The sequence below is a fragment of the Equus asinus genome, chromosome 12 (assembly GCF_041296235.1).
Source record: "Equus asinus isolate D_3611 breed Donkey chromosome 12, EquAss-T2T_v2, whole genome shotgun sequence".
Lineage (NCBI taxonomy): Eukaryota > Metazoa > Chordata > Mammalia > Perissodactyla > Equidae > Equus > Equus asinus.
Window position 1 is genome coordinate 17,626,550 of NC_091801.1, and position 14,294 is coordinate 17,640,843.

A 14,294-nucleotide genomic window follows, 5' to 3' on the forward strand; every position below is an offset into this window, starting at 1 on the left:
ATGCTGCTGGTGTGGAATGCACACGGAGGGCTCCCTGAGGCCCGGTGAGCCGACTGTCCCTTCCGCCTATAGGTAGGAGCGGGACTGAGGCTGGCTGTCCATACCCAGGTGCCCCAGCGTAGCCCTGTGTACATGCTCATCAAGACTATTCCTGAGCATTGCAGGATGTGGAATCCGTGTAGGAATTTATCACAGTAGATCAAAACATTAAGCCTGGAATGTTCTATGCCTGCGTGTTTAAATCACCCTCAAACAAATCATTTGCAATTAGGATAGGGTCCTCTGCTATAGAAGATAATAGAAGGAGAAAGCTTATCCAAAAAAAGTGAAGGGCCTAAAGTTGGAAAGCAAAAGAAGAGAAACAAAACAGAGAAGAGTTAGCCAAAGGGAGCAGCACCCAGGGAAGCCCTGCCGTGAGTCAGCAGAGGGGAGGCCCAGCCCCTTCTGGGGGAGCCTGATGAAGGAGCAGCCTCGGAGGCTCGGCTGCGTGTGCTGCTGCTTCTCGTCCCAAGACGAAGTCTTCAGAGCAACTTCCCTTCCTTGGCTGCTGAAACGCTTTTTCCCGTGGCTGGAAAGAAGTGTCACATTTTGCTCACTCCCAACTCTTCTCCCCCACGCCCTCCCAGAGAACGTGAGCGCGTGTGGAGGGGGTGCAGCAGCCCCCTCCAGCCTCGGGTGACTGCCGTAACTTTCAGCTCCTCTCACTGTAACACGATGAAGTTCCTCAGGGAGCCCAGGAGCCGGACAGCTGCTGCTCTGCCTCTTTGCTTGCTCTTCTTGAAGATTCTGCAACCAGGGCACAGCCACCTTTATAGCAACCGCTATGCTGGGTAAGTGGAGGGATTTTCTTGCCCGGCACGGCTTTTGAGTTGATGAGGGGGCTGGTTTGCTCCTGATCGTGCCTCCTTTTTCTGGTCTGTGGTCTCTGTGTGAATCTGTACACTTTCCTGGTCACCTAAAATAAAATGCACACAGCTCCCAGCTCTGTGGTCAGTTCACTGAGAGAATATAGTTGGGCGCAAGTCTAGCTTCTCGTACTTATAGGGCGCCAACCTCAGCTGTGGATCAGGGGTGAATGGGGTTCTGTCTTTGGAGTAGCCACAGCCACTATTTGCAGTATTTGTCTTGGTTGATGCTGGGCTGGAAGAATGCTGTTGTACCACGTGAATTATGACCTAAAAACTAAAGCTTCTCCTTTGGAATTGTCTGCAGGAACAGTGGGTTGAAATTCACCAGTGATTAAAAACTAAGTGTGATTTTTTTTTTTGAGTGCTTGTTAGCCTACAGAGTGATTATTAGGTAGTTATTAGAAAGATTTTCAAACCTGAGGGATACAAATGAGTCAATCCAAAAAAAGCAGAATAAAAGTAGCCAACTGTAAAATTATGGGTATTTTGCTGAAGGAAAAAACACCCAAGGGAAAAACAATTCATTTCGTCCCCCTCTGTAGGTTACCACGCTTTGTGTTTGCCTTTCAGAAGCAGGCACAGGGCTGCGTAGGAAGCAGTGTGTGACTCTGCAGGTCTTAGGATGCTGAAGGCTTGCTGTGGAATATATAGCACGTGCCTTGCTCACATTTGTGAGGGTCGTTCTTCGAATCTGGAAATTTTGGCTCTCTTGCATTTTAAAGCTGAGAGAACCTTAAATAGGTCCTGTAGTTCAATTCCTTTCTACAGAGGAGGAAAACTAGTCTTAAATTTTTTTAAATAGTCTACTATCCATTCAATAATTACCAGTTGAGGAAAGCTTTTGTATGGATCTGGATTATGACCAGGCAGTGCCTGGTCAACTTTTATAGCAAAGTTGTTCATTCTAGGAATAGTGTAGAGAAGAATTTGTAAGTGTCACCCTGGAAGAGAGAATTGTTTCCGTTTCTCCTCTGAAGAGTCTGGGCTCTGCTTTTAGAGCTCCCTGAAGACAGTGCTTCCAGAGGAAACTTAAAAACATATCCTCAGTTTTAGGGGGTACAGGATAGGGGTGGAGGCATTGGCTGAGATAAGGGCTAGAGATAGTAAAAAAAAAAAAAAAAAAAAAAAATCCCCCAATTTTTTTACTCCGGTTTTCTCCGGAGAAACAGAAAGGAGTTAACCTCTGAGGGCTGCTTCAGACACACGGTCCAGGCTTACATCCTGTCATTTGTCACAGCCTTGAAGATGTGGGTAAGGAAGCTGCGTTTAATGACCAATGGTGCAGGCTGAGGTTGTGGAGGACGTCGGGCCGTGTGAGGAACGTAGATCACAGATTTGGACACATCGTGTGACGCAGGACCTCTCCTCCACTCAGCTGTGGCCCTGTCCACGATTATTTTAGTGTGTGGCGCTCCTCGATGACAAGGTACCAGGCTGGCTTCAGCTGAGCAGGTGTGCGCCCTTTCCTAAGCACCAGTTAGCAGAGGTAATGAGGCCGATGGCGGCGCCCTTTTCCTATAGAATTTGCAGTGACTGGCCCCTTTCTGGAGGAAGTTGCGCTGCCTTTTCTGTTGTTCTGCACTGAAAGTAGTCGTGGCCGTTTCCTCTTTGGCTGCTACATAATAGGTTAGTCCCAAATGCATAAATTACCAGATGTCTGAAAGGTGGAAGAAAAAAAGATGAAATAATGAGAAACTGAAGGGGAGCCTTCACTCACAGCAGAAGCCTCGAGCTTCTTTAAAGCCAGAAATATTTCTGAGCCCGCTCACCATCAAAAATGGGGGATTTTAACTCACCTTCATTAGACGTCATTGTCTCATCACCAAAGACAGACATGCTGCTTAGGTTTGGGATTATTTGGCTGTATCTACTCAGGAACTACTTTCTGGGAGTCTAACCCTTCAGCGAACAAGAGCCTGAGGGGAAGGCATGCTAGAATAGTACTCGGCATTATTTTTGCTGCTCATCCAAAGTTATAATTCTAAACCACCTCATTTTTATCCCTTAAGTGATTTGTTTTCATTTTGTTGCTAATACTTATGGAGCAGCCATCGCTTGCATTTTTATAAAAATCTTTTTGTTGGTCTTGGATGAATCTAATATGTGATTATCATTTGTGGGACTCTGTGCATGAATAAAAAATAGACACTCAGGGCAGACCAGCATGCCTCCTGAGAGCAGCTCAGCCTTCTTTCTATGTAAACTGGTAACAACTGTGTAGTGCCAATTGGATAATAGATGCTTAGTAAATAAGTAATTTAAGTGTCTCCAAAAAAAAAAATTGTAGAGAGACTGCAAGGAAAATCTTGTTACAAAAGCTGATACTGCTTCGAATAACTATGTTAAATTCCACGTTTACAAGGGAGATTTAAAAATACACAGAAATGGAATAAAGGGAAGTGTGGAAAATAAGTTGACTTCAAATAATATTCCTTGATACCATACTGTCAGAGGGCTTCGAGGGCAGGGCTAGAGATGAAGTCAGACATTTCAGTGATAAACATCAGTCAGAGTGAGACTCCTACACAGGCCAGCATCACTCTGTTCTCTCCTCTTCCCTCATCTCCCGTATTCTTGGAAGCAGACCTACTTATTTACTATCCTGTGATATTGAGGGCAAAACAATGAGGACCTTCTGCATCACATGAAATTAGGGTCGATTTTAATTTTTATTTTATTTTTAGTGATGTTTAGGAATTTAAGATAATGAAGCAATAAATCCTGGCAATGCTGAAGAACTAAAGTGGCTTTGGGTTTTTTTTTTTTTTTTTTGAGAACTGCTTGTTCAGTGCCTCCTTCATGCCAGTCCGTGTAGTATAATGTTTATAAGTCTTGAAGTTCAACTGCCTGGGGTTCAATTTCTGCTTGCCCACACTTATTAGCTCTGTTACCTTGGCCAGGTTCCTTAACTTCTCTGAGCCTCAGTATCCTTATCTGGGACACGGAGACAATATTAGAAGCTTCCTCGCCAAGTTGTTGTGAGGATAAATGCAGTAGCGTGGGTATCGCGTGGTTCTTGGCACTTAGCTATTTTACCACCCTGTTAAGTACTTACTAAGACCAATACTATAAACGTTTATAAAAATATTAATAATTTTCTTAGCAATCTTATGCAGTTTTTGGTATCCTCATTTTACAGGTAAGCTAAACAAGGTACAGACAGTGTAACCCAAGTTCAGAGCTAGCTAACGCAGGGTTGCTGTGAGGGCACAGTTGGGATTCTAAACCACCTCTGCCTGACTCCACAGACTCCTCACTCTGCCCCCATTCAGGTATAGGAAGGAATTGTTTTTAAGAAAAACTGAATATTTAATGTTGTTTGGGGAATTAATAGTTTCAGGATAATAAAGGAAAAGAGTAGACTACGTAGGTTAAGAGTTTAACGAGGTTATGGTTACCCTCTCTAGAGGGACAATGAGTCACCGATGGTAAGTCATTATGAGAAAGGCAGGCAGAGACCATAAGGGATAGAAAAGTGGAAGATGGAGGAACTTTAGATTGTCACCAAAAAAAGTAGCACAGGAAGTGGCCATGAGTGTGTGCCTTCAACCAAACATCATTATGAATGCCTACTTGTGCCAAAGCCCCTGATAGCTTGCAGTGTAGTACAGAAAATAGCCCATTAGCACACACTGTATAAGTGCTGCATAGGATGAGTGGACTACTACGAGGATTGATAAGAGAGCTCAACGAACAGAGAAGGGAGGGGTGGAAATCCCTTCCGAGGCCTCACCTATTCTGGTCACCCAGTGTTCCTGTATCTCAGCTTGGGGTGGACAGGGGACTGACTTCTGGCCACCAGGGCGGCTGCTTGGGACTTGAACCCACTGGCATTGGATCTGCCTGCAGAGGCCTCATGGACCCCTCCTTCCTCCCCCAGCCCTGCATTTCTTGAAGACTCCTTTCGTGTCTCAGGACAATTTCTTCCCCTCCGCTTTCTCAGGAGAGCAGCTCCAATGACTCAGCCTTTTCCCATGACCACAGCTCTGTGCAGGGCTGGTGACAGCCAGCCAGCCAGCTGGTACATCTGCTTAGTGTCCATGCTGTACCCACGCCCCTACCCCCTGTCCTTCACCTGCCAACCCCCACTCCCCAGTCATTTGTCAAGTTCACTAGTCATCCGTGGAAATGAGGTATGGAGATTCAGAAATTAGACTTGAAGGAAATAAGATTTTGTTTAAAAAAAAAAAAAAAAGGCAGTTTGGTCCTCAATCCTGTAAGCAAAGAGGCCCCAAATTGAGGTGTGACATGGAAGAGAGGAGGCCTGTGAGAAATACACTGACTCCGTAGAACAGATTCGACTTCAGGGACATGGCATTTGTTTTCCACCTCACCTCTCTGGCTGTTCCCCTCTGTCTCGCAACAGCAGCTTTTAACTCTTTTTTTCTTCCTCTGATGGTGGCTTCCTTTAATGCTCCAAGCTTTCGGAACCCTGGGACTAGAATACAAGAGATCAAGCCGGTCATATGAATCTGGGAGTTATCGTCGATGTTGGCAGTGAAAGTCCTTTTCAGACAGGATGGCTGTACATCTCCATTTGCCCAAGAATGGCCGCTTTGCCAGGGACCATCCCATTTTGCACCTGTTGTTCTGGTGGAGTAATGTCTGAGCAAGGTCCTGATTTGGATGGTAAATTGTGGGTTCAGCCTTTTTACTCTTCACTCTGTTTGCTTCCTTAATGAGCTTTACTTCAAGTCTTCAACTACCCTCTTATTTCATTCTTAAGGAGCAAACTTATCTCTTATTCCTTCCATTTCTGTAAAAAGTATCCTTTTTGTCCTCTCCTCTCTGTCTTGTTATAGCCACCAGCCGTAATCAGCACTTGTTTATCTCAGCCTAGGTTAAGGTAGTTTTCTCCTAACTGAGCCGCCATTCTCTAGTCCTTGCTCATACTGATGGTCTTACTAAAATAAGACTCTTGTTATATTATACCTTTGCTCAAAGAGCTACTTTGGCTTCCTATTGCCAACTACATCAAATCCAGAATCCTCTGCCTGGCTTTCAAGGCCCCTATAATCAGGCTCTCTGGTTCTCCTGCCTCTCTTTCTCTCTTCCTCAGCCCCCAAAACCCTCTGTAGTCAGATCGAAGAAATAGAGAGCTCAGTATTGCTGATCTTTAACAAGCAAAGCAGGCAGGCCCCATTCATAATAAGAGCCTAAAGCAAGGAGAAGCCATCTCAAATCATGAAAGATAGGTTGAAATGTGTGAGCTATAGATAGATGTAGGTTTGGGCATTAGGAACTATGAAGGATGTATGCTGGGTTCTAAGGTTGGTATTAAACCTTTCCCCCACAAGTCAGTGTGTGGTTAATGGAATTGTTCTCCAGTGCCTCTGGAAGGTGTTTTTGTTTTTGTTTATTTTTTTTTAGCTCTTGGCCCTTATTAATGGTAGAATATTTTTAGTTTTCCTTACGCACTAGCTCAAAGTGCAACCCCTAAGTGCTGTCTGTCAACTGATTATACCAAAGCTTTCTTCCCTGTGGAGTGTTCTGTGAGTTGGCGCCTCCTGCTTGGCTTGTTCAAGACGTGCGGTGCTGCAGCCTCTACTCCTCTGACCTGAGCTCACAGGCAGACTGTGCTCCATGGGGACCAGCATTCCCTCTGCCACTGAGCTAGTGGAAGGAGGAGTGTTTCAAATGCTTCTGGGCCACTTTCTCCTTGGAGCCTGATCTGATAATGGAGCCTTTATTTTATGGCACCTCCATACTTTCTGGGTAATACCATTAAGCGTAATCACTTCCGCCCCCTGGAAAGCAGTGAAGGATGTTAATGTTTCAGAACTTCACAGCTTATATTGTGAGAGCCACAAAAGCATTACATGTTTACCTGTCACCGTAAACGGGATTACTGAACAAAAAAAAACTCTTTTGGTGACTTGTTTTAGAGTCTTCATTATGATCAATCAGTAGATAACTGGTTTATAGGATTAGGATTTGCTTTGCCAAATAAATGCCTTCTCAGTCTGTCTCTGGGCAATAGCTTCTTTATGATAAAGTGGAATGCAGAATATGAAGCTTTAGGATCTTGTTCTGGGTAGTAAATTTCCTAAAAATTAATTATTTTATTAAAGGTTGAAGCAAACTTCTAAGTGGTTTTCGTTAACAAAATTACCATTTTTGTTCTTTTTTTTCAGTGTGCTTTGAAAATAGTAAAACATTTTCTTATTTTAGTGTCTATATTATAAAGGATACTAGAAGATTGTTTTGTTTTTGTCTTTTTTGCTTTAAGAAAGAATCCCAAAACTTAATGGGATTTATTAAATTAATTAATTAAACAAGAAATTTTTTTCTCTCTCATAAAAATCCAGAGCAGGTATAGTTGGTGGTACCAAAGACCCAGATTCCCTCTGTCCTATACTTCTGCCATGCTCAACACTTAACTTGCAAATGTGGTTCAAGAAGGAACCTTCTAGGTCTTGCCAGCCAACAGGAAAGTGGAAAGGAATAGTCACTCTACTTTCCCTTAAGAGCACAGTCCAGAAGTTCAAATATCACTTCCTACTGGCCATAATCTGTTAGATGGCCTTAGCTGCAAGGGAGGCTGTGAAATAATATCTTTAGCCAGGGTGGGGCAGATCTGGGACAACATACTGAGATATAACTAGTAATCTGTCTCTCAGTGGTCACTCTGATAGTTAACGATTATCAACCCATTCTCCCCTCCACTTGGTTCTCCTAAAGAAACAATGCATCCTAATAGGCTTTTAGAATTTTGTACCTCAAGCTGATTTAAAGTGTGCATTTTTATTCTGTAAATGGTCTCTTTCAGTCACAGAGTGTCAGAACTGAAGGAGACAGAAATCACAGTCCAATCTCTCTATTTAACAAATAAGGAAGCAAAACTCCCAAAAGGCAAAAGGATTTGCAGAGCTGGTGGTAGAGTTAGGACTAAAACCCAGGTCAGCTGAGTTCACAGCATTCTTTACAGTTGACAACACTATCTTTGGTGAATCCAGGAATCTTCTTACTCTTTCCTATTCCCTAGAGTTGTTGGGGATGAAGTAAAATGATTTGGCAAGGCTGAGCAGTGTTTACTGAGGGAGGATTTAATTTCACTTCTATAAATATTTGTAGGGTACCTGGCCCTCTGCTAGTCTGGGACAGCAGAGATAAAAGGGCAATCCATGTGCACAGCGTAATGAGTAACTCAGGCAAGTAAACAAACAATTCCAACTCTGGGATCACTGTGCCCTCCAGAGAAGACTCTTGGTGCCAGTGAGTGCAGGAGAGGGTCACGTAATCCAGACTGAAGGGTGGAGAGAAGTCAAAGAAGGCTTCTTGATTGCAATGTGAGTCTTCAAAGACAAACAGGAATTTGAGTGGATTATTAAATATGCAGGGTATTTTATATTTTCTTTTAAATGGTTGGTGCTCAAAGAACACGGCCCCGATCTCAGTCAGAAGGAACAAGTAGAAATCAGGTTAAGGCTTTCCAGACACAGGGAATATATTGCATGTGCCAAGAGCTGCAGTCATGCGTTGTCTAATGATGGGGATACATTTTCAGAAATGCGTCTTGAGACAATTTTGTTGTGTGAACATCATAGAAAATACTAAAGGGGAACAAAATTTGCCACCTCAAAATGTGTCTCTTTAACATGAGAATAATTTCAGGCTGATTATTTTTAAGAAACAAAAGACTCAAAGTTTTTCTTGTTACCTCCCCCTTAACTGCCTAAAAGAATTCAGATTAAAAAAACCTGTCTCAGGAAGCAAGCTATCACCTTAGCATAACATGAACCAGGTGGTAGACAGAGAGGAACCTAGAAAAGTCTGTTTATTGGGCTCCCCTCTGTATTCTTCTGTTTCTGTGTAGCCAAACACTTGTTTTCCAAATGTTTGCTCCTTTTCACCTACCTATGAATTGCCTTGCTTCCCTTTGAAGTCCCTGACTCTCTCTACCCCAACATCTTCTTTTGTCTTTAGCTAAGGATAGTATTTAAGGTGAGGAGGGCTTTGGCCATTTTGGCAAGTTATTTGGTTTTCCTGGGTTTCTCTGATGTATAAATCTTATTAAACTTTTGTTTTTCTTCTGTTAGTCTCATATCAATTTCTTAGACCAGCCAGAAGAACCTAGAAGGTCAGAGGAAGATTTCTTCCTCCCCTACAGCACTTACACAAACATGGATGGTACGGCCTACTACACATGTAAGCTATATGGTACTAATCTTATGGGACACCATTATATGCAGTCCATCATTGACCAAAGCATCATTATGCAGTGCATGACTGTACAGGTGAGAAAGCTTGGTCAAGTCTAGAAAATCAGAGCAATGAAGTATGGATAAAATAAAGGGTATTCTCTTGGTGGGAGTAATGAGAGGTGAGGTAAGACTTCAAGGTCATGAAGTACCTTAAGCCCCATAACATGAAGTTCTGGATTCTCCCAAAGGTAAGAGGGTGCTAGTGAAAAATTTTAAGCAGGGAATTTAGATGATTAGGTTTTGTTGTTGTCTTTAAGAAAGCTCCCTTGACCATCCTTGAGAAGGCGAACCTTGGGGGCTGAAGATTTGGAGGCAAGAAGACTGGGATGTTGTGGTGATCATGGTAATACACAAGAGCCTGGGCCAAGCTAGCACCTGGCTTATGGCAGTGACAATCGAAGGAAAGGAGGTAACCAGTTAAAGAGAGATTTAGGAGGTAGATTTTCACAATTAGATAACCAAATGGAGAGAAGGAAGAGAAAGTAGTATAAAGTGATGCTCAGGATTGGGTGACAGGACTGGGCTCTTTGCAGAGAAAGTAAGTACTTTTTCAGATATGCGTTGTTTGAGGTGCCCATAAAGTGCACAATTGGCTAGGTGGATCTGAAGCCCGAGAGAAAGATCTAGACTGTGAAATAGATTCCAGTAACTGATGTGTAAAGAGAATTTCTTGAAACCTTGGGTGTAGAATGGAGCACCCAGGAAGCACTCATTACTTGAAAAGAATAACCAAAACTTGAATAGAACAGAGGGGAAAAGCCAGAGAATAAACTAGTAGAAAGGCCTAGGAAGAGAATAAGAAACCTAGGAAATGTCAGTTAAAGGAAAATAAGACATCCAAAAAAGGAGAGGTCAGTCACATCAAGTTCTGCAAAGTCATATCCATTGGTTTGGCCATTAACGAAATCATTTGCCATCAAACGTGCTTTTGGCAGGTTGGTGAGTGAAAACTAGACCATGGTAGCTTGAGGAACGAATGAGATGTGAGGAGACTAGCAGCAAGCGTAGACCATAATTTCAAGAAGTTTATCCATGAAAGAAAGATGGTGACGGAGGTGGAGAATCAGTAACTAGAGTTGAAGAAGGGTTTTGTTATTTTCTTTTTACTTCTTAAAATATTACAGATATGGCCATATTTTGTGCCAGGTAGTAGGAATAAGAAAAGAGGGAGAGACTAGAGATAAAGGAGGAGAGTGATGGAGTTAGATCTCTGAAGAGACAGAAAGCTAGCTGGCATCTCTTTTCTCTGTAAAGGAGGAGGAAAGGTCCTGGCCCTATGAAGAGATAATGGACAGGGAACCTGATAAAAAGGGAGATGATTTAAATATAAAATGTTCCTGAAGGGGCTGGCCCTGTGGCCCAGTGGTTAAGTTTGCACACTCCACTTCTTTGGCCCAGGGTTTTGCCAGTTCGGATCCTGGGCGTGGACCTGGCACTACTCATCAGGCCATGCTGAGGCGGTGTCCCACATAGCACAGCCAGAAGGACCACAAGAGAATATACAACTGTGTACTGGGGGGTTTGGGGAGAAGAAGAAGGAAAAAAAAAAAAAAAGATTGGCAGCAGATGTGGGCTCAGGAGCCAATATAAATAAATAAATTTAAAAACTGTTCCTGAGGGAAATGATTTGAACTTTCAGAAGGACCACCAAGCATTCCTGAGGGTCCAGCAATGGTAGAGATGAGTCTGTAGTCATGAACCCAGCTCCATGATTTTCCTGAGGATCATTCCATGTTGCCTGGAACACGCCACCGTTCACAGTTTAATCTATTAGAACTTGACAAAAGAGTGAGGACATATCTTTAAATAAGCCCTTAGGAAGCCAAAAAGCAAGTCAATTAAGCTTAATGTCAGAAATCTCCCTATCCCTTCTCTGCCTTTCTCTTCTCTGTGCCTGCAAGGTTGGCCTCTGTGGCCTGTGTCTGGCTCCCTTCCCCAGCAGAAGAATGGAGGGCAGGAGGAGAGAAAGCTAGGGGTATTTCTGTCCCTCCTTCCTGGTTTCTGTGCCACGGTCCCGATAGTAGCTGTTAGCCTCCACAATAATGGCTCCTGCTGGGCAGCCCCTCCTTCAAGGGCCAGCTCTCTCTGCCCTCCAGGAGTGTAATTTCCTTCCTTCCTTTGTCCCTTCAGACCCAGGAATCACTAATCTCCGGGTGCTTCAGCATCCCTTGTCTGTTCCCTTTCCCTGCCCACATCTCTGTAAATAGCCCCTTTATTAAAGTCTCTTCAGCTGAATCATCTGAGTAGCATTCTGTTTCTGCTTGGACCCTGACTAGTAGAGAAACCAAGCTGTTATTGAAAGCAGATAGAATATGTGTTTAGCTCTGAAGATTTGTGTTAAAGCAATTTCTGGAGCTCAAAATGAAATAGGACAGAAATGAAACAGCAACGGAAGAAAAAATGGGTAGGAAGAGGCTGCCACTAATTTGTATTTCTCTAGCATTGAATGAAAGGATAAAGTACTTTGTAAATCATAATATAATATAAGGTATTAGGTAAATTATTCTGTCCAACATTAGTTGGAAAGGCTGTCATGTAGACACATCCCGTTACAAAATTGATTACCTTTCCATTACCTTCTATCTTCCTGGGGAATTAAGTAAAAGATCTGAGAAAACATCTTAGTGTCGTCTTAACCAAATGAGTGGGTCTCCCTTCTCTCCTGTCAGTTACCTGAGAACCAAAGGTACCATCTCCTCTTCCATCTTTCCAGTCCTCCCATCCTCCCTCATTCCGTGAAACTTACTGACCAAGTACCCAGAGTACCAATGACGACCTACTGACCATCATTCCTTATCCCCGGGTAGGGTTAGGAATCTTCAGAGTACAGACAGTGGCAGTGTCTCTGCTTCCTGGGGGCTTATGTTTTAATCCAATGATCTAAACTGGAAAAAACAAATGAAAATACAAATATATTAGGTCAACAGACCCCCTTCCTGCTCTTTCTCAACCTTTGTTTTCTTAACACACACATCGTGTATTTTTATAGCATTTCAGTCTTGTATTACCAACTGCTAATGAATGAACCTTCTACAGGATCACACGTTTTGTCACCAGATGAGAATGCTGGTGTATTTTTGCATCTACAGAAACTGTAACCATTTGCGCATGTGACCTCATTTGCTGTATTTTCATCTCCATCTACCTTTCAGATTGTCCTCTTCTTATCAGACTAATTCATGAATAACCTAAATGTCTACTAGTTCTTTTGTGTGATTTTTGTGAACGCAGTGAAGACACAAGGTTTGTGATAAGATATGGTTGGGGTCCTATTACATCCTATCAATCATGTTTCCATGGAATGTCTGTAATGTGTGTACAATGTTGTGATAGCAATATATTTGGCATCAAAATTGCTAAACATATGGGGGATTGGAGACATTTGGGACTGGCCTGTGTAGCAGGATATTTGGAATAGCTGGAAACTTGCTACTGAAAAAATATTCTCAGCCCTTGACTTATAGGGCAGAAAAGGAGCACACATGGGGGAGGCCTGTTCTCCCTAAATTTTCAGGCCTCTGTGTGGAAGCAGAGGGAAATGACTACAGGTGACGAGTAGAAAATCATTTAATATAATATCTGACAGGAAAACCACTTTGGTGTTTCAGAGAGAAACATAGTCTGCCTTATTTCCTCTCCCTAAAATGAGGGTTTCTTTTTTCTCTTTTTCCCTAGAATCCTAGTTGGCTGAGGTAGTTCATTCTTCACAACAGCTCTTCCAAAAAACTCTCCAATGACTTCAAGCCCCCAGTCGACCTAACCCTCCCTACCTCCCACCCTGACCCCAAAACTTTTACTAATCGAAGCATAGAAATATAACTTTTCCTTTACTGATCAGATGGAGGTGATGTGGCATCTGACCTGTTATCTTGGCCTCCATCCTCTCTACTTCAAACTATACAGATCCCTTACCCGCCTCTTCTTTCTAAGACAATATCTCCCTCATTTTGTCCACGCTATTGAGTGCCTACAATGTGCCCAACACTATCTTTTTTTTTTGAGGAAGATTAGTCCTGAGCTAACATCTGCCAATCCTCCTCATTTTTGCTGAGGAAGACTGGCCCTGAGCTCACATCCATCACCATCTTCCTCTACTCTGCCACAGCATGGCTTGCCAAGCAGTGCCATGTCCGCACCCAGGATTCGAATCAGCAAACCCCGGGCTGCCAAAGCGGAATGTGTGCACTTAACTGCTGAGCCACCAGGCGGGCCCCTCAACACTATTTTAAAGCCTAAGAGTACATGGATCTGGGTGCTAGGCACATGGCACTGCTTTAGCCACTAGTAAATAAAGCAGTCTCTCATGGAGCTTACATTCTAATGGAATGACAGGAAATTAATAAACCATAGTGTTGAGTTCTGATAAGAGTTATGAAGCTAAATAAAGCATAAAAAGGGGATAGAGTGTCCAGAGAAGAGAAGAGAGGACTAAAATGAGACCAGGAGCCATGGGACAATCTGAGGGTATAAATTTCCCCACAGGAAACAGCAGGTTGGGTGGGAGCCTGTGTGGCATGTCCCTGACAGTGGTTCTCAGACCAGCAGTATCAGCACCTCCCGGGAACTGGTTAGAATGCTAAATCTCCGGCCACCCCCTCCCCCCCACCCCCAGGAACTCCAGGGCTTTAACCAGCGCTCCTGGTGATGGAAGCTAAAGTTCGAGGACCCCTGTGGAGGACAAGCGCCAAGGTGACATGGCTGGAGTTGAGCCATTGAGGGGAGCAGCCCCTCACCCTGTGTTCCTGCTGCTCCCCTGCATATAGCCCTCTGCTTCCTCTTAACACTGTGAAACGTCTTAAAATCACCTCCACTCTCTCTTCCTTTCTGCCTTTGTCTAGGTGGCACACGTTTCTGGAGAAGCCCTCCCTCCTCCACGCCTGCCTGCCTTTCATGAGCCACTTTAAACGCTACTCCTCCAGCAAGAGTTCCCTGGTCCCACCAATCAGCTCTGATTGCTGCCTCCACCGAGAGCCTGCAGCACTCCATCTGTCCTTTATAACCATCAGCACACGCTGCTGGGCATTATAGTTGTTTGTGAATGTCTTATCTTTGCAGTTATAAGCAAGTTGAGAGCAAGGTGCTATATCTTATTCTTATCTGTATTCTCACAGTCCCCAAATAGTGTCTAGTGTATTCAGTCAAAGTTTAGATGGATGGAGGGAAGGAGAGAGGAAGGCAGGCA

At 43.5% G+C, this 14,294-nt stretch overlaps 1 protein-coding gene across 1 annotated transcript in view; it reads left to right on the forward strand.

Annotated features, from left to right (window-relative positions):
• Positions 1–440: 440 nt before the first annotated feature.
• CPA6 (carboxypeptidase A6) overlaps positions 441–14,294 on the forward strand; it is a 275,249-nt gene continuing 261,395 nt past the window's right edge. Inside the window, exon 1 of the mRNA XM_014838490.3 lies at positions 441–830. Coding sequence (XP_014693976.1) covers positions 715–830 — 116 coding nt within the window. The 5' untranslated portion in view covers positions 441–714. The remainder of the gene's footprint in view (positions 831–14,294) is intronic.